Genomic DNA, 20,865 nt, shown 5'->3' with positions numbered 1-20,865 from the left:
ATATATGCATACATATATGGGTATATATGTATATGTGAATATATGTATGTATATGTGTGTATATGTGTATGTGTGTATGTGTGTATGTGTGTATGATATGTGTGTGTATGTATATATGTGTGTGTGTATGTGCATATATATGTGTGTGTGTATATATATATATACATATATATATATATAATCTCACTCAAAGCCCTACACTTGAGCATCACTTTCCTAATCTGTGCAGCAGGAAAGATTTTGATCCTGGCCCAGACTTTTATAATAAAAAAAAATCTCTTTAATTATTACAGCAGTATCACAATTTCTGGTGGTCTCCTGGGGTTCCCATGAACTGGGCATAACACGGGCTTCCTCTTATTTCAGCTTTGATATACAGGACACAGCCCCTCCATGGGCTGAGGTGGAGTCTTTAGCCTTCTTTCTGAATCATCCCAAACAAGTCTGTATCGGAGCATGGGATTTGTTTTTATTAAAACCTGAACTTGTTGTCTTTGGCACCAATCACTGAGCCTTTACACTCCTTTGGAAAGATCCATGTGACTCCTCCACTCTCACTGAGACATCTCATGGCCCTGCCGTGTGCAGGCAGAATCCTATGCTCTGTGTTGCATGATCTGCTTATTTTCAACCTTCTGGAATCATCTGTTACCTCATTCCCATTGCTCTAACTTACCAACTGTATTCTGCCTCAGGTCCTTGGCTCTTGCTGTCAGCTTCTGAGAGCCCAGTTCTGTGTCCATTTGTACAGCTCAGTTGCTTGTTCCCATGAATTCTTGGCACATGCAGAGCTGCCTCACTTCTGCTCTTACTGTCTCTGGTTTTCTAAATCTAGTTTCAAGCTATGTTAGTCACTGCTCAACTGATTGCATGCCCATTGATGAGTCATCCCCTCCCTCCCCATAGCTCTCCACAACCAGTAGAAGATTCTATATGTACATGAATTCCCCTGTTCTGGGATCACATGTCTTTGGGTCACATGACACGGGCCCTACTGTGTCTGGCTTCTTTCCCTGTGAGCATGTTGGCAGGCTCACACACAGGGCAGCAGGAAATGGCACCTCCCTCGTTTGTCTAATGCAGAAATAGTGTGTGGCCTGAGCAAGCTCTGCTCATCCATGCATCTGTTGGGAGACACTTGAGTCACAAGCCCTTTGCCAACTGTGAGAAGCATAGTGGATGCTGCCTGCAGTGCCTGCCATGTCCTTGCTTCCTGTTCCTCCGAGTACCTGCCTAGAGTGCAATTGCTGCATCAACGTTTCCTAAGATGCTGCACCATTCTCCATTCATCCTGCTGTCCAGGAAGGCTTGGAATTCTAGCCCTGCAACCACACGTCACTTAGATTGACAAGGTCTTGTCATATGCCTGCATTTGGAATCAGTTTCTGAGATGTAGCTGCAGGGCTTGAGATAGTGTGAGGGTGGAAGTGGCAGCCAGGACATTAATGGCTATTATAATTATTGCTGGTAGTATTACTCCCTATCCCATAGTGCAGCATGGCAGACATTCTCATGAATACTCAACCATTGTGTATTCATGAGACATTAGCAATGACCTCTGCAGATAGTTTGGTTAAAACCTCAAGGTGACTATATATTTGAGTTTCATTAGACCCAGTGTATCATGGGCAGAAGCAAGGAAGAAAGGACACATGTCATGTGTGAGACCCCGCCCCTCAGCTAATTCAATTGTTAAATGTTAAGAAATGAATGATCAGCATGTAGAAACCACTGAGTCATGCAGGAAGTTCCCAGGCATTGAACCGCAGTGAACAGCAATGTTTCCAGGCTCCTATCTTTCCCCTCCACAATCTGTCACCTCTACTGCACACCAGGTCTCCCTCTTTAGAGGCTTCTTCACCAAGGCGATATCTGGTTGGCAAGAGGCATGGAAAAATGTCAGCCCGCAAGAAATGAGAAGTAAAGCCTGATATCTATGTTGTAGACTCTCTTCTTAGATGGACTCTATGTCAGCCACAAGTTCCAGACCCACTGCATGAACATCATGAGATTTATTCAGATTCAAACGCCTTAGACATGTGGTCAGAGGTCCTAATGGATGGAGGGATACAGATGAGTTATGTCACTACCTATAGACTGCATGTGGTGGCCAGCTCAAGGTCCCGACTGACAGGCAGATTGTCATTCTGGGGACACTTGGCTGCTGTCCGTAGATGGTCCCTTGTTCTCTTGCTCCACAGTCATATGCATGGTATCTCTGTGGGCACCAAGAAGGGAATCCTGTGTGTGTGATTCTCTGCTGACCACAGGTCCACCTGCCACTGTGTGTTCTCAGGAGCCTTGAGGCTCAGGTGTGTCTCCACTTAGATATAAACCTTTCTCTCTGCCTGCAAGCCTCTGGCTGTGTTTCCTGACTCACAGGATTCTCCATGAACGCCCAGCACCTGACCCAGATGCATCTTGGCCTCCTCTCCTCCTCTATCTAGATTCTAACCTGGCTCAGCCCTTGAGCTCTATCACCCACTCCTCTCTCCAGATTTCTCCTGATGTTCCCTGAAGTTTCCCTCAATGACATTCCCCATGACCCCTGATCTACCAAGTCCTCTGCATTGTAGCCACACATGTTGCATTCCTAAGACAGGAGCAGTAGTTGACCCCTCCAAGGCTCCCTATGGCTCAGAAATGTTAGAGGATCACACAGGGCCAGACTCTTTACCATCTAGTGTCTGTTCTGCCCTTTACTTAAATGGACCTCATGTCAGATCCTCAGAAATGGTTCCATTGTTCTTCCCCACCCCCCCCCCCTCCCCAACACACACACAAAATTTTTCTTTTTGGTCATCTGACTACCACCACTAGCTCCTTATCATCCTATTCTTGTCTCTCCTCCTCCTCCTCTTCTTCCTTCCTCCTCTTCCTTCTCCTCACCACCACCACCACCACCACCACAGAGCTACCTTCTAACTCCAGGTCTCTTTGGATGCTCTCTGTGAAGCATCCAGAGTCTTATCACTACTACTGTGACACTGCAGAAACAGACTCTTTGCTTGGTGAAAGTTGTCCCTTTGTCATCAGGGCACTTGGAATACCATAATGTCTAGCTGTGATTCATGGGAAAAAATGGCTGAGGTTCTTGGTGCCTCAGTTTCCTCCTCAGTAAAAGGAACTCATAATAACATATGGGCCACAGGAGTCACAGAGTGCAATTGGCATTGTATATGTCCCTCTTGTCACTAGAGGCCACCTCCTGCCCACAGGAGCTGAGTGAACACTGCCTGGACACTTTCTGTGCAGGTATAGGTTTATTTACTGTTTGCTCCTACCTATTCATTTTGGGTGATGAAGATGGAGAACTCCATCTGGGAAGTGGAAGAGAGACAGATTTCAGGCCCAGGAATATGAGCTAGTGATGCCAATGGGATTGATGCCCGACACAGACCATCCACAGTCCCTTGTGTATGTGTGACCACTAAAGTTAATCAACTTCAGTGAACAATTACAAGCAGATCCCAGCCAATCAGAGGATAGAAGCCAAAAAGCAAATCAAACCTGGAAAGAAGCCCCACCACTTGAAAAGATCTAGTTTCTTAAAGGGTTGGAAACCTTGCCCATAACGCTAATGATCTCAGACATTGGGTCTAAAATAAGGTACAAGAATTCCCTGTCCACCTTAACAATTTTAGGCTTAATTTTTGCAGATTGGACGTTATATCGGGCTATTGTGGTGGCATCTGCTTCTGTGTGTGTCTCAGTAACATCCAGCGCAGCCTGGTGGATCATCTGTTGGGAGAGAAACACATCACGCACTGGAGACCAGGGAGGGCAGGAGAGGGGTCTGGAGCAAGCAGTGTGTGCTGACCTCACTGCTGGGGAATTTCCTTGTTCCTTCCCTGGGCTCTAACCCTGCATTTCCAAGTCTCTGCTCAGGCTGTGAGATGAGGCATGCCCTTGTTCTGCTTAGTGTCTGAATCTGTGCTGTTCCAAATCACTACAACAGGAGGACAGGAGCAGGCAGTGGCAGGAGTTTCCTCATATGCAGCCTCCCAACAGCCCCACCGGGAACAGCCAGGGTGCTGGCAGACAGTGTAGGTTTCTGTTGAGGCTTGGTCTTCTGCTATCCATCGTAATGCTAAGTATGGACTTCCAAAACCTGGCTGTTCTGGAGAAGAGAGAGCCTATATGTAGTCTAAGTGAACCTGTCCCCAAGTTATTTCTGATGGGTAAATAAAGATGCTAAGAGCCTGGCAGAAGAAACATAAATGGGACTTAGGTTTCAAGGGCTTGGGGTCCAAGGGAGAGCCACAAGGAGGAAGAAGTGCAGAAGGAGAAAGCAGAAGCCACCATGGGTTCAGCATCAAGAGAATATAGCCCTGCGGGTTGTCCAATTGGAGTTAAGAGAAGCCCAAATGAAACATAATAATAACTCGGGGTATCGATAGGAAAGTAGGTTCTAATAACATTGAGGCTAGGCTTCTGCCCAGCTATTGTGCTGCTTAAGGCTTATTTAAATATATAGATTGGGTGTGTCTTTCATTCAGGAACTTAAATAGTTAAGGCCAAGTAGAAACCTTGCCTGAGATTAAATAATTTCTACAACAGGTTTCAACATCTCTCCTACTCCAGCCTCTGTGATATTCACCAGCGTTGCACAGGGCATGATTTCACATTTCTAGACTGCAGTAACCTGCTGGTCACATAGTAATGGCACAGCACTGCATTGAAGAAGCTGAAGCTGGATGTGCTTTGGCCCTGCAATGGATTGTGGGTGGCCCTGTAGTGGATTGTGGGTGGCTCTGCAGTGGATTGTAGGTAGCCCTGCAGTGGATTGTGGGTGGCTCTGCAGTGGATTGTGGGTAGCTCTGCAGTAGATTGTGGGTGGTCCAGCAGTGGATTGTGGGTGGCTCTGCAGTGTGTTGTGGGGAGCTGTTCAGTGCAGCACAGGTTGGGACCCATGTGGTCTAAAAACAAGCACAGGCACTTTCCCTATCATTGACTTCTGGATGTGTTAAAGTCAAGATCTTAAAGAAGGGATTGGCTTCACACGCTAAGATGGAGTAACTAGGCTATGAGTTATCTCTCCCAGGCTTGAGGAATCTCAGTCATGCAGGTTTTCTCACATACTGAACATTTCCACATGTCCTCATGGCCTGAATTGTCTACATTCAGGACCCAAAATGACTGACCCTGTGTTTATTGTCTTACCCGAGAGACTCTTATATTTTTGGCTCCAGTGATCCCAGACAGGTCAGCCTGTGTGGAGAAGACTTCCTTGATACCCAGCTCTGGAAGGATGTCATTTAGGTTGTAGCCTTGTGATAAGGAGAACTTGGGCAGGGAGAGTTCATCTAGCAGCCTGAGAATAAAAACAAGGAAGGAAAGAGTCACTGGAATCTGTATCCACCCAACACAACTTATGTCTGAGGGGTAGCATTCAATAACAGCCCTCTCATGGGAGCAGAGCCCTCTTTCCACCCATGCCTAGACCATGAAAGTCTGTTCTTCCTGATACATTGATTATCCATTAGTACCTGAGAGTGTTTACAGTGGACAGGCAAGCTGGCTTTGTATTAGCTGTTCCTTGACTGAGAATGCTTTCCTCTTAGATCCATAAAATGCAGCCCTTCCCTGCCATTCTGTCCCTCAGTCATCACCTCATGACCCTACTCTTCACACTGGTCATTGCATCATTCTCCAACTTTCCTCACCTTTGGTTGTCCTTCTTATCCTCACCACTGCATTCAACCTGACCTTTAACTTATTAAATAATGATTAGTTCTAATTTCATCCCCATATTCTCTCTTTCTTTATTACAAGATAACCTACAAGGATGAGAATTTCTGTTCACTCATCTCTGATACTCTCTCAGCATCAAAGTCCTAACTTGGCACATAATAGGTCTTCAGGTGACCATTTCATGAATCATGAATAGATGTCTGATAAGAAGACGGCTACACAGGGCAGAGTTTCTCAAAGTTGATATATCAACAAAATTCCCTCTGCCCTCTAAAGACACATTCAAGACTCCTTGTCATTTACAGCCTGTTAGAGACACAGAAAATCTCATTCCTTGTTCAAGCTCATCTCATTTTGTCAAAAAACACTAACCAGAGTAAACGCAGGTGCCCAATCAACTGAGACAGAGGAGGGAAATTCAACTCAACTCTTATCTGTTCCCTGCTGACACTTAAATCATTACGCTGGATATAAGTGAGAATCTGGGGTACAGGGACACTGGCCATCAGGACAACAGCTTTACAGGGATCAGGGTCTGTTCTGGGTCCTGGATAAGCACCTGGGCCTCAAAGATTTCCTCCATTTCCTCAGAGACTGGGGTTGTAAGCTATCTTCCACATACTGTATCCTGCCCTTTTCAGGGAGGATGAACAGGAAGCTGGCATTGCCTATGTAATTCAGCTCCAACACAGTGCTTTGCATCTCCTCGTCCCAGAAGTAGTTTGTGGTTAGCTCCTCGGTTTTCATCATGGGCACGTTCACGGTCCTGTTCCTATCCAATGTGAAATTTCCCAGGAATGTGTCTTCAGGGTCAAAAGTCACGTTCCAAAAGCCTAAAGATGAGGCAAATCAGATTGTAACAGCAATAGAAACACTCCACTTTCTCCCCATCTATGCTCAGCTTCTGAGTTGTGACAGCAACTCATCCATCTTTAGTCACTCAGAAAGTCCCTCATGGTGGCATACCCTTAACTAGATTAACTTTGATAGGTAGACTAACTGGTAGCAATAAGGATCCAGGTTTAGTTTGAAAAGGGAACCTCAAAACTACAGCCTGGCTACTTGAGCTCCTGACATAGGTATCTGGGGTGCAGTGTGTAAGAGAGACCAGAGTGAAGGTGGGAAGACTGGAGACAGTGGATACTTGAGGGTCCCTTCTTCCTCATGGGAACCACATCTATAAGGCAATGGCTTGTGAGACAGGTTTTAGGCAAAATATAAGAGCAGAGACTGCATTCTGCCACATCATGAGCAGTCCATGATCAAATAGATTGTGGGTTAAGACATGGGTAATGTCGTCATCACACGCATGAACTATGGCCACCCTGAGAATCACTGATATCAGCTCAGGCTTATCCCAGATCTCTAGTTTATGACCTCTCAACCAATGTATACTGTGGAACTTGGTAATGAAACAATATCTTGGCCTTGGAATCTAACAGCCTAGACATACATCAAACCTCACACCAAGCAGCACTTGATTTTGTGTCCTGTGTGAGTTGAAAGAGCCATGCCTTTCAGTCTAACCCTTCATGCAGTATCTCTGCTTCTACCATTTGCAGCCCACAGAAGCTCTAGTGCAGTCCTGGCCTCCTGGCCTGCTGGCCTCCTGGCCTTCTGTCCTTCTATCCTATATTTCCCTGGTCACCTTGATTTTCTGCGTATAGTCCAGGCCTTCCCTCACTCTACCCTGGACTAACTTTAATTAACCCAAGATGCACCCCAGATCTGGTTACATCATGACTTCTGTCAGGCAACAATATCTGGGCTGTCACCTTTCTGGTCTCTATCAGGCAGAGAGTGGTGGGTGTTAGATCCCTGGATTTTCCCTGACTTCTCTTACACATTTTGTCTCCAGCTTAGTCTCCAACTATCAACTACCCAAGTCCCATTTGATTCCCTGTCCAGGGAGAGTTTGGGGATTATTGACATTTTAGGATGTACATTAATTTTATAAGAGAAAAATTCCATGATGCAGCCAGACACTAAATACAGACCACTGTGTGGCTGACACTCCACTTCTCTAATGGAATTGCCAGTCTCTGCTTCTCCATGCCTAAGATCACTGCATCATACAATAGGCTCATGGGAGATGTCTTCCTATATATAGGAACTCTCCCCAATTCTCCACTAGTTTGGGGTTATGCTACTATCCCCTTTAAGATTAGTGTCACAAGTCTCCTTTAGGTCAAGAAGTCCCAGCCCACCTAGACCCTGATACAGCCTGAAGCTCTCCAGCAGGGCTGGATACCTCCTATAGGAGTACATTAGAAATGCCTGCTTTAGGCAGACTTAGGGATTCCATTTTTGTAGACAGTAGCCATAGCTTTGGCCTACTCAAATCTGACTGGCAGTGGAAGATATGACATTCTGCTAGTCAGTAAGTTTAAGTCATAGCCCAGATCAGCCTTCTTAGATTGACAGCTCAGGGTTTCTGCTGGGCACGTCTCAGGATCTATATTAACATCATAAAAAAATATCAGAGGAGAAGTAAGGGATGTGGGTATTAAGTACTTGGATGCACATAGCTCTAAGGATGTGAGTTACAACCTCTCCAGTGATCAGTGGTTCCCAGCCAATATCCTCTCCCTCCATTCACCAACCAGTGACCACTCTCACCTTGAAAGTTGAGGAAATTCACTAGTGCCATGGATGTGTTCCTATGCAGGTCTGAGACCAGTTCCTTGATCTTCCCCTGGGTCTGTTTCCTCACATAGTCATTGATGAGCTTTCTGGCCTCACGAGGCCGCTGGAAGTCTGCTGTGAAGGCTTCAGTGTGGTACAGAGCCCTTGCCTTCTCCTTGAACTCTGTCAAGATCTGCAGGTGCTTATCAATAAACAGGGCGTTACCTGCATTGATCTGAACCTGGTTCTCTGGCTGAATGAGCATTTGTAGGAGATGCCCAAAGTTCTGGTGGATATCTGCCTCAGGGGTCTCTGGGAGGTTAAACTTGAGACCTTCTAGAATCTCTTGCAGGGTCTTGCCCTTTGCTCCCAGAGACAACAAGGATAAGACAGATGAGATGCTAAGTGGGGAGAAGACAACATTTTCATTTGGATTCTTCAAAGCCAGCTTCTTGTAGAGGCTGAAGGCAAAGTCAGTGTTGATGGAGGCCAGTGTGACACTGTCCAGTTGTATTTCATGGTCTCTGTCTTTCTGGACTGCAGTGTGCTTTCCCAGTTGCCCATCTGCAGTTGCCCAGTAGGTGACAGAAGGACAGATCCCTGCCATCAGGAGCCCCAGAGCTACAATGAAGGCCATCTTCTGTGTTCTCCAGGCTGAAAGGAAAACATCCTTTGAGTCTGGGAGGACCAGCTGCTGCTCTGAGCATTGTCTAGGTCTCCCATCTGGCTGGCATTGTGCCCTGCTCTGCTGCTCTTCCTGCCTGTATGGGAGGCTCTCTGATCTCTCAGATGGCAGTACTTCATCACGAGCTCCCTTCTACCATGGAGGAAGTGCTACTGCAGAAACCAATTTTTCTATTTAAGAGAACCAGCATTCATAAAGTGGACAGATCATTCCAGCCTCACAGATAAAGGGAGAGAAAAACTCAGAGCTGGGCTCAAGACATGAGTAATCTTAATGTCTCTTCTCATTTTCTGGATTCCCATTAAAATGCAGGAGCCCTCTTCCTCTGCACTTGGCCCCTCTCCTGTTAGTAAGCTCCAGTCCAGATTGAAGGAAAAGACCATGGACAAATTTTGTAAGCTATGACTTAGCCTTACATCCAGAAATCATATATAAGAAATCTCAATGCAAGCTGGGCAGTGGTGGCGCACGCCTTTAATCCCAGCACTTGGAAGGCAGAGGCAGGTGGATTTCTGAGTTCGAGGCCAGCCTGTTCTACAGAGTGAGTTCTAGGACAGCCAGGGCTACACAGAGAAAAACTGTCTCGAAAAACCAAAAAAAAAAAAAAAAAAAAAAAAAGAAATCTCAATGCGCCAGGCTATATCACTGGAGATATCTGGCTCAGTGCCAAAGCCCTGCCACCCCCGAGAACAGCTCTTATAAGGATGAATAGGGAGAGGCCCTTTCAATCCTGCCATGGTACTACATGGCCTCAGGCTTGGAAGGCCTCCTGACAGGTCCAATAACAAATGTTATTGGTGTCTCTGATACCTGTACCAGACTTCAGTTCATCTGTCAGGATGGCTGTGTGGTGTCAAGCAAACATCTAGATCTCTCAGGAAGATCGCTGAGTGGCCCAGTGACATAATTGGCCAAAGTGTCTGGCTCATCACAGTGTGGGAGTGGAGGTGGATAGTGTCCAGAGGGCCAACTCATCCATACTCCCCTGAAGTAGTGAACATAGTTGAATCCTGTGATCATGGTAAACAAGGCCGCCCAGCTGTAGCTTCTGTCCTGGTTGTAAGGGAGTTCAGATGGGAAAGTAGATGAGAGAGGAATGGAAAGGCAAGAAAGAATAGGGGAAGAGAGGACAAGACGGATTATGGAAGAAGGAGGAGTGAGGAAGTGCAAGGAAGAGAGGGCAGGTCAATAGGAGGGGAAGGAGGGGGTAAGGATAGGGAGCCGAGGGGAAGATGGAGGGGAGAGGAGACCAGAAGAGTGTAGGAAAATGGAAAACAGGGAGGGAAGGGAGGTGTTGGAGCTTTTCCTCATGTCCCCAGGGCAGTGACATGTCTGCAGAGGAGCCAAGGGCTTCAGCTGCCTCATCTTCAATCAGATGGAAGCAACCATTTCTCTGGGAAAGCAGTCAGTTATGTTTTGATCCAAAACGATTTCCGCAGAAAATGGGCTAGTGTGTTTGTGATGGAGAAGCCTTGGCTCAGTGGCTTGGCTGTTGCTTTCATTTCTTTCTAGGAGAGAATATAGCCCTTTTCTTGGCCATGGATTTACCAAGGAATTGTGGTCTCTGACCCCTAGACATCTCCTGTCTGATGTGAGCATGGTAGTGATGCCACCTCTCCCAGAAGGATTCTGTCACAGTTCTGTCCCCTCCTGCCTCCTACATCAGCACCTGGATTAGGCAAGGTCTCAGTACATCCTGTCAGGGGAGGGTCAGAAGGAGCAGGCTACATTCACTTTCCATGAGCATAGCCCATGGTACCTGTACCTTCCAGAGCCATGAAGAACCAGACAAGAGAGAAATTTTTACGCATTACAAAAATATCCTGATTCAACCTCAGTTCCCTAAGAATAAGTTCTCGCCTCCCCTGAACCAAAACGGTAGGTCATAGCCAGTAACACAACTCCTGGGGAGGCTCCTTTGTCTGTCCCCAAAGAGAAGGTTCCCTGGGTACCTGTAGAGCTGAAGCCAGTGGCCAGGATCACTTAGATGAGTCCTGATGTGTGGCTTTGTTGCCTTCATGGAGTGTTTTACTCCTGCATACTGATGCCCATTTATATCAAGGAACTCCTTCCTCCTCTTAGGAAATGCTGTCCCAGACAAGCTATGCTCTCTGCTCACACTTGAGATGGACTGACAGGATGATTTGTGGTGAGAATGACTTAAAGACTCTGTCTTGCAGACACACCTCCTGGTGAGGAAACCCTCCGAAATGTTTTAAACAACAGGTTGGCTGGATGTTCTCATTGTGGCTTCTGTTTCTATAATAGTTCAAAGGTAAGTATGGAACAGGTATGCAGTCAGGGCAAATGACAGTGTACACTTGTCACTAGGAAGAGCTGCATCTGAACTTTGTTCTAGGCTCCCCAAGTCACCTCAAAAAAGTAAAAAAGAAAAAAAAAATACAACTCTGTCCATGCACCTCTGTTCTTTATGGAAAACCATAGAGTAATAATCACATGTCTCAATGTTGACAGGTCTTTGCCTGCTTCTAGATTACTATCCTTTCTGCCAGGATTGGGCACATTCTAAGGAGAGATGTGCTCTACACTGTTTGGCTAACAGATTTTTGAAGGCAAGCCACCTGTGCTTAGTAGAGGAGGCAGGAGGGGACAGGACTGTGACAGAGTCCTTCTGGGAGAGGTGGCATCACTACCATGCTCACACCAGACAGCAGAGGAGGAAATCTGAAAGGAGTCTGTGTCTGCAGAAACTGACTGGCTAATGAGAATTTCACTTCAATAAAGAGATTGGAGTCTTGCTGGTCCATCCAGATGCCCATTAACTTCCTGTGTGCTACGTTCTCTGTAAAGAGAATCTCTTGTGTAGTGTATGGAAGCCTCACCTAATGGCCTATTATCTAAGGCAGGAAATAGGTGTTGAGCCTTTTGGTAGAGAGAGATGAACTCTGGGATAGAGTCAGGTGCGGCAAGAGATACACCCTGGGCTTTGAGGAGACAGATCATGAAACAGAAGAGAGGTAACCAGCCTTGTGGCAGAACTTAGACTAGTTTAAACAGGATAATTGAGTTACAAGCTAGAAGAAATGATCCAAACTTTGTGACCTAAGCATTCATAAATAGTGTCTCAGAGCCATTATTTCAGGAACTGTGGCATGGTGGAACAGATCACAGTTGCAGTTCTGGCTCCATGAACATCCATGTTTTGCCTCCTGTGTGTCAGAACCAGTGCCTATGACAATAGAAACGATGACCCCAGCAGATGATTAGCTGCAACACCAATGCTAAGAATGACAGCTGATGACATTGTGAGCCTAGAGAGAAGCTTCCCCCATGTTGATGCAGCTGCCTCTCTCAGGTATCCACCCATGCCTTTTAAACTTGCCTTTATCTGTGACTTTCTTTTTTAAAGCTATAGTTTTTGTGAAACTGCTTCCACATTGAAACATGGAATTTGGGTAACAGAAATTTGTGGTCTCTGACCACTGCCTGGCAAAATGTCTCCAGAATAAAGTATGCCTTTTCCTTCACTCTGAGAGCTTTGGCTTTTGTGTCAATAGTGGTGTAGACACTCAGTAAACATGTGTTCGGTCCAAAGGCACTGTCTCCAAAACAGAAGTGTGGGTCCTCAAACAGGAAGGACTTTGGCTCCACAAACAAAGCCTAAATATGGGTCTGTGTGAACCAGAAAAGAGGTGTATGGTGCATTGCTATTTGCCAATAGGCACTCTAATATTTCCACAAAATCTGCTACTTCAGGTGAGGGACCTAGTTCCCTTCCATGTAGACAGCCTGAATCAGCTCAAAGATCCCTTCCCTGCTGCCATGTAAAACCTGTTTTCTTCTCTGATATTTTCCTTTTTCTTCTGCCCCTAGGAAAAGGAGAGCACCTTGGATATTTGATCTCTAATTATGCTTTTTCTTCCCCACTAGGTTGCCTAATTTGATGACTTCACTGGATTTCCTCTGGTTCAGAAACCAGGGAGAGAACCCTGGGCACCTTCCACAGGGTCCCGTCCATCCTAACAGAATGGAAGTGCCATTTTTACATACTTCTGGGAGCAGATCAATTGATTTGGCTGCCTGCTGCTGCCTACCATATTCAACTGCAAATTTTAGAGTTGGACTTCCCAGGTGTTTTTCTCCTCCATTGGGCTGCCTAGGTTTATGTCAAGTCAACACAACTATGGCCAAGTTGTGAAGAACAAATCTTGACTGAAAATGCCCTCATGAAATCTGGTTGTTGGCAAACCTGTAGACCATTTCTTAGGGCTTAGCCCATTGTGGGTGGTATGATTCCTCCCTGGCTGGTGGTCCTGGGGTTTTATAAGTAAGCAGGTTGGGCAAGCCATGTAAAGCAAGCCAGTAAACAGCACCTCTCCATGGCTGTTGCACCAGCTCGTCCCGAATGTATTCTGCAGTTTTTGGGTTCCTGTCTTGATTCCCTTCAATGGTGACCATTGTGTAAGACACAGAAATGCTTTCCTCCCCAACTTGCTTACTGGTCATTGTGTTTCATGACAGCAATAGAAACTATAAGTAAGGCATCCCATACTCTGCTCACTTGTTTGTTCTTTGCTACTTGTTTAAGTGATGTTTTGTAGCTGACACATCAGTGTCTGTCTCTCTCATTGGGTCTCTGGAGACTGCTGTCTCTCTATCTTTCTGGACTCCTGGACCCTGTTGAGCAAAAACTCTGCTGGTGCATTAAGAACCTTCTGCACTCACTCCTGGATACCCCATGCTTAGCATCTTTCTGAGGATTCTCTCTTCTGGGGACACACTTAGACTGAGTCTGTCCCTTCAGCAATTAAGAGCATCAACCAGCACCAATGTCTCAGTTCCAATGCTAAAGGACTCTTCCTCCTGGAGTGATTCTTCAAGACCCTTTCCTAAGTCTCTTCCATGTCCTGCTTACTCTGAAGTTCTCCACTGCCACCTTTTCAAGGTTGTCTTTCTTCTGCATGCTCTGACCCTCTTACTTGCTCAATCCTGGGCTCTTCCCATTCCAAAATGGAATCTTCAACGCCATTGCTTGTCTCTTTTAGTCTTTTTGTTACCTCAGAATTAGAACTATCTTTGAGATTCACTACCTTCTTGTGATTATTGGCTGATATGCCTTGGCCCCAATATAAGGTTGGCAAACAGTCTCAGCAGGCAGTAAATGGCTGCTGAGAGATCTACCCACTATTTGACTATCAGGTTCACAGTGGTCTTTGGCAAATTTTGCCAATGTGCTGTCAAGTAGTGTCAGATGCCCTTTGTTTTGGCTTTTCTTTCTTTGAACTCCATTCTCATCCCTCTTTGGGTGACTCAAGGCATACTCCACTTTGTCCTGATAATGGCCAAACCTCTTCCCAAGACTAAACAAAACCTAGATCTCTCTACTCCCTCTCTTTTCAACTTTGATAGAGGAAACCCCTCCATGGACACCTACTTGACCTAACCCTACAGAGACCTCACTCCTATATCCCCCACATGCACCCTCCAAACCTTCTTTGCCCTCTTCGCAGTTCTGCTTGAACTTCTCTTATTTCATCACCTCTCATGTGGGAGTGTTCATTGGTTCAGGGGCTGCAGTCAAGAGATTAGCTGGATTGTCAGAGACTTGAAAAGGCATGATGGGAAAAATTGGTGAGAAAGATATCTCTGGGAAGAGTATGTGGGTAGATCTCTCCAAATGGGAAGAAGATGTGAAGATTCTTGTCTCCCATATAAACAATCACCAGAAGCTGATTTCCAGTGAGGAGAATGTCAGTAAAACAGAAGATAGGTCGAACTGTTTTCTGGAGAACTGACTTCTTGTTCTAATCATCTCTGTCATTACCCAGTGGATTTATGACCAAAGATGCCATGCTATCAGAATGGGGCTCCTCAAGGTTGACCTAGATACAGCTAACAGGTGAGGGCCATATCTGCTACTAGCAGAGACCAACACTGAGACCTAGACATGGAACCACTCCCTAGGGAGACAACTCAGCAATTTGGAGGGAGATTGTCTACACTGAACCATTTCATCCATGGGAAGGACAATGCTTTGTCCTTAGTGGAATACATACTTATTCTGGTTATAGATTTGCCTTTCTTACATGCTATGCTTCTGCAAAAATTACCATCCATAGATTTACAGAATGTCTTATCTATACTCATAGTGTTCCACACAGTATTGCTTCCAAGGAACTCACTTCATAGCCTTCAAGGTACAACAGTGGGCCCATAATCATGGAATTTTCTGGTCTTACCAAGTTCCCTCCCATCCTGAAGCAGATATCCTGATAAAATGATGGAATGGCTTTTTGAAAAAATCAGCTATAATGCCAATTGAGTGACAGCAGCCTGGAAGGCTGTGCCAGCATACCTTTGGGGGAATATATACTTTGAATCAGCATCCAATGTGTTGTATAGTTTCTCCCATAGCCAGGAAACACGGATCCTGGAATAATGTGTAAAAACTGGTTTGTCCCACTCAATATAACCAAGAAAACCCACTAGAAATATTTTTGCTTCTTGTTGCTGTGACCTTAATTTCTGATGACCTAGACATTTTGGCTTCAGAACAGGGAGTGCTTCTGCCAGGACATAGAACAAACATGGCATTGACCTCTATATATTTGTACATTGAAGCTCAGACATTGCCCAGGCCACTTTGGCCTTCTGATGCCCTTGAACAAATAGGTTAAGAAATGAATAACAGTGTTGGGAGGGGTCATTGTTCCAGATTACCAAGGGGACATTGGATTGCCTCTCCACAATTGAGGTAAGAAAGATTATGTCTGGAATGCAGGAGAGCCTTTAGGACATCTCCTGGTGCCACCATGTCCTAAGTCAATGGGAAACTACAACAGCCTAATACAGACAGGATGACAGAGGACACTGACCCTTCAGAAATGAAGGTCTGTGCCGTCCTCTAGAAAAAGAGCTGAGACCTCTGAGAGAGGAGAATAGGCAGCAGGAGCAGTGGAGAAGGTGGTAACAGGGACCAGCGAAGGCCACTTGACCAGCTGCAGAAATGAGTGTCATTGACATGAGGGTTTTGGTCACTTCTTGCTAAGAATGCATCTGTGTAGCAATATACATGTGAGAAATATATTTTAAAAGGAAAGGAATGCATTTTTTACAGATATTTCTGTTTTCTTTCTTCAAATTCTTTATCATGTACTACAATGTAATATTCATTAAAAGAATATCAGTGATTAACATATTTACATTTGAGACACTAAGAGAATGTTCCTCAAGGGACATTGACATCTATTCTATAACTTATACTGTGCTTGTGGTTATATGGAAGATAGTTCTATTGTGCTGGGCATAATTATGACCTGGTTAAATATGTAATGAGTTTGCAGTTGTATATTGGATAGCTATACCTTTGAGGCATATGACTTGGTGATTGCTTTTATTTGTAAATTAAGAATGACTTATGAAGAAACAATTGTGTGTCAAGTTGACAAGTGGTAGACCTGTGCTGGCTATTCTGGGTTGTCGACTTGACTGCATATGGAATTAACAAAAAATCTAAGATGGTGGTTACACCTGTGAGGGATTATGATTCTTAATTAAATTAAATTAAAATTTTAATTAAATCATTTGAAGTGGGAAGACTCATCACAGCTTCTGCTGGAAGCCTATGTAAATGCCATGGAAGCAAAAACCTCCCCCTCTTCCTTCACTGTGATAAGAGCATAACTCTATATTCTGAAACCAGCTGAGACATCCAGCCTCATGAATTTCACAACTACTAGATTCTTGGACTTTCTGTTGGAAGACATCCAACTTTGGACGACCTGGACCATACATAGCCTGTAGACCACATAAGTGCTTGTCTTAGTCAGAGTTTCTATTCCTGCACAAAACATCATGACCAAGAAGCAAGTTTTACTTCCACACTGCTGTTCATCACCAAAGGAAGTCAGGACAGGAACTCAAGCAGGTCAGGAAGCAGGATGCAGAGGCTATGGAGGGATGTTTCTCACTGGCTTGCTTCCCGTGGCTTGATCAGCTGGCTCTCTTATAGAACCCAGGACTACCAGCCCAGGGATGGCACCACCCACAATGGGCCCTCCTCACTTGATTACCAACTGAGAAAATGCCCCACAGCTGGATCTCATGGAGGTATTTCTTCAACTGAATCACTTTTCTCTGATAACTCCAGTCTGTGTCAAGTTGACACACAACAGCCACTACAGTGCCCTTACTTATTATAGATTTATTCTATAACTATTTTTCCTCAGAAGAGGAACCCTAACCTATGATACTTAACACCACATTCACTTAATATGTTCAGTGATGAATGGGTATTTACAGGGATTAAGTAATAGCCCAAGATGATGTAGTTCTATAATAAAAAGTTCCAGCTCTCCCCAATCATGAGGTCTTCATCAATGAGTTAAGTAGACTCTTTATGACAGTGCTGGCTTTTCTGTGGGAGTATTGACTATCACTGGCATCTCATGGATAACATGTGGGTAGCAAACTGGGAGAGTGTCATTGGCTTGAGTTCTGAAAAGATGGTCCAAACTTTCGATCCTTCCTGCTTGGATTTTGTCCAGTTTTATCATAGGAGATAGAACCTTGCTACATAGTGAAGTGTTATGGTTTGAATGTGAAATGACCCCAGAGGCACAGGCCTTTGATGTCTTAGCTTGTCTTCCAGCTGGTGACACTGGTTTAGGAGCCCAGTGGCCAACTTTGACCCAGAGCTGTGAACTGGAGGGTGATAGCTGGATAGTTTCCTGCTGAGAGCTCTGGATTCCTGAGCCTTCAGATGGAGTGGGCTGATCCCCCACTGCCACCACTGATTTGAACTGGCCCTGACACCTTACTTGTTCTGACAAGAAACCAAGAGCCAAAATACAAACCCTTCTACCTTCAAGTAGCTCCTGTTATGTATTTGGACCCAGCAACAAAGGAAACATCTGATATAGCCAGACTGGCCTTGTGCTTCCAGTCTCCATGTTTTGGGCTCTCAAGTGCTGGGATTACATGTGTGTACAGCCTTGGCTGTTACAGTTCTTCTGCTGGCCTCAACTATCCTCCCTTCCTCCCCTCCCCTCATATCCCTTGCTTTTCTCTATCCCCCTCTTCTCTTTTTTAGTCTCCCTGTTCCCTGCTTTCTCCTTCCTCTTAGAAGTTCTTGGCAGGCCATCTTGAGTATATTACTTCTTCTTGTTGTTGCTGGGTAAAAACATCCTACAGAAGCAACTTAAAGGAATGGGGTTTATTTCTAATCTTGGTTTCTTGGCAGCACAGGCAGGGTGTCAGGCTCAGTTTCTGTCTAGGTTAGTGGGTCTAGTTTTGAGTAGTGTTGGTGATGGCCCACCCTAGCCCTCTGAATAAGCTCAGAGATATTTCCCATTAAAAGAGGGCTGGAGGATTAGCTTAGTAGCAAGATGTTTGTCTAGCAAGCACAAGACCCTGCGTTAAATCCACAGCATTCAGTGAGAAAAGAAGGAAAGAAGGAAAGGAGGAAAGCAAGCAAGTAGGAAAGAAGAAAGAAAGAAAGAAAGAAAGAAAGAAAGAAAGAAAGAAAGAAAGAAAGAAAGAAAGAAAGAGGTCATGAGAGTGAACATGGACATGAAACACCCAGAACTTCTTAGCTCTTCAGCCACAACTGGCTCATGAGAGACCTTGAGCCAGAACAGCCCAGCTTGGTCCTCTTTGGTGCCTGACCATGAGATACCCCATGTTTATTGTTTCAGGCTATGCTTTGGAGTCAATCTATTCCACATCAGCCAATGAGAGAGACTCCCTATTTGTCCTTTGGAGCAAGGGAGAAAGACAGACATGTCAGAAGACAGCAACCAATCACATAGCACAGCAGTGACACACTGTAGATTACTCCCTACGTAGTATCCCTCCTCTGCTCGTCTTTGTCTCAGGCCTCAGTGACTATTATGGTTGCTTTGTTCTTTATGGCTAGACCCTGTTGCATTCTCACTTGTAGCTCCTGAGGTGAGCTCCTGATCTGGGCTCCTGAGCTGAGCTCCTAAGGTGGGCTCCTGAGGTGAGCTCCATCAAGAGATAGCTGTTGATTGTCTACTGTGGTAAGCTCCCAAGGCCACAGGTCAGTTAGTCCTGAACCAGTCCAGATCAGACCCAGAACATCTGGCTGGTGTCCATCATCTTCACCAACACAGCTTTGATCCTTGCTGATCCATAATCAACCTGGCCATGAGGACACAGTAACAAGAGTCAGAGCAGAAGATCCAACTTCTGGGGTCACCTGATTCCAGTCCTGAGGCAGCCCTTCAGGAAGGCTAACCTGCAGTGGCTGATAGGACAGGCTGTGAATCAAGCATGTATCTCTTCAAGGACACCATAGAGCTCTAACTTTAGGGGTGGAGCCTGAGCCTGCTGCCATTTAGCAATAACCTTTACAACCTGGATCTTGCAGCACCTGTGTGCTTCAGCACCATCTGAGACTAGAGCTTTGTACTGAAATTTTAATAGTGGGGCCTTCTGTGCATCCTTCAGAATCCCTCACTGTCCCTCCTACTGGTTCCATCTCCGTCCCTAAACCACCTGACTCTGAGAACCTGTTAGCCTGGGCCATACCACTCTAAAGCACCTCCATAGTGGTTCACCTCTGACAATTCTAGAACCTAAAATAATCTGGAATCCAGAACTAAAACATTTTATTTATATATGTTCTGTTCCCCCTATCCTATCAAAACCCCACTAATAGCTGGTCACAAGTGATATGTTTCTTGCCCACAACAGTATTTTTTTAATTCACTAACTCCTAACGATGACATAAAGAAATCTTTCCAATCGCCTTGTCATACTACTTCCTGAGGAAGCTATGAGAAGTGACCACTACTCTGCCATAATCTCTCCTCAGCACCTCAGTGCTCCTGCTGATTATTATGCTAATTATGATATTAATTTTTCTTCTAATAAATCTCTTTTTCAGTTTTTCTCTTTTTAAATTTTTTATTATTTTATTAATTTACATTTCAAATGTTATCTTCCTTTCCAGTTTCCCCTCCAAAAAACTCCTATACCCTCCACCTTCCTCTACTTCTATGAGGGTGCTTCCCTGACTCCTGTCTCACTGACCCACTGTTCCCCTATTCTGGAAAAATCAAGATCTCGTTATCAACATGGCCATCTCTATTAGCATCCATATGAACATCTGTCTCAGCATCTGTCTCAGCATCCATCTCAACACCCCACCCCAACCTCCCTGGACTGCCAAGATGGAGTTCTTTCATTCCCTGTATGTTCACCAGTCCAGCATGGTAGAGAGAAGACCTTTCCATGAAAAGCCTGATGACCCAACCTGAGGGGAAGGGTAGATGTTCCCTGCCACATGCTTGCTAATTTCAGGCTACCCACCTGGACTGTGTCATCCCCATACCCTCAACTCTGCATGGGGCAGGATTGCTCTCTCTGTGAGCAGAGCACCTCACTCCTTTCCAGTCCTACCTCATACAGTCTCTTGGATGCTCATATGCCCCATGTCTATGGCATTTGAGCTGACCCCATCCTTTCATACTTGTCCCACAATATCCCAAAGAGTGACTTTTGAGATCACCGGTCCACTAGAAGCCCTCTGTTGGCTTCCTAGTGGCCTGAAATAACCCTGATGCTCAAGTGGTTTGTCCCTGCCCTCTGCAGTTGTTGCCCTCCCCAGTACTCCCTAGAGTAGAGATGCCTCTGTAGAGCCAGCGGTTCCAATTTGATTGGAGGGAAGGAAAACAACCTCCTCAGTTGGGGGATTGTAGAAAAGTCCCTTTACTATCCTGAATATTCTCCCATGCAAATACTAACCAGGCCCAACCCTGCTTAGCTTCCAAGGTCAGAGGAGACTATCATATTCAAGGTAGTATGTCCATGAGGCCTCAGCCCTCTCATTAACTACACTGTTAGCAGCTCTGTTTTGGACCAGGTACTGCAGAGAT

The 20,865-nt window shown here is 45.3% G+C and overlaps 1 protein-coding gene across 2 annotated transcripts; it reads right to left on the bottom strand.

Annotated features, from left to right (window-relative positions):
• Window positions 1-3,540: 3,540 nt before the first annotated feature.
• LOC110307045 (serine protease inhibitor A3A) lies at window positions 3,541-17,886 on the bottom strand. 2 transcript variants are annotated; one of them, XM_085830638.1, is made up of 4 exons: window positions 17,829-17,886; window positions 6,254-6,527; window positions 5,164-5,314; window positions 3,541-3,741 (listed from the first exon to the last, which is right to left on the bottom strand). In XM_085830638.1, exons 2-4 carry the CDS (start codon window positions 6,442-6,444, stop codon window positions 3,541-3,543), a joined length of 543 nt encoding a protein of 180 aa, XP_085686764.1. In that variant the 5' UTR covers window positions 6,445-6,527; window positions 17,829-17,886. The 2 variants fall into 2 exon arrangements, with proteins under 2 accessions (XP_085686764.1, XP_021034914.1); XM_021179255.1 differs by lacking the exon at window positions 17,829-17,886 and adding an exon at window positions 8,314-8,956.
• Between the last annotated feature and the right edge of the window lie 2,979 nt (window positions 17,887-20,865).

Source organism: Mus caroli, unplaced genomic scaffold (assembly GCF_978045245.1).
Source record: "Mus caroli unplaced genomic scaffold, Mus_caroli_1 scaffold_14, whole genome shotgun sequence".
Classification (NCBI taxonomy): domain Eukaryota; kingdom Metazoa; phylum Chordata; class Mammalia; order Rodentia; family Muridae; genus Mus; species Mus caroli.
Note: the sequence above shows the minus strand (reverse complement) of the source record. Positions and strands in the feature narration are given on the sequence as shown.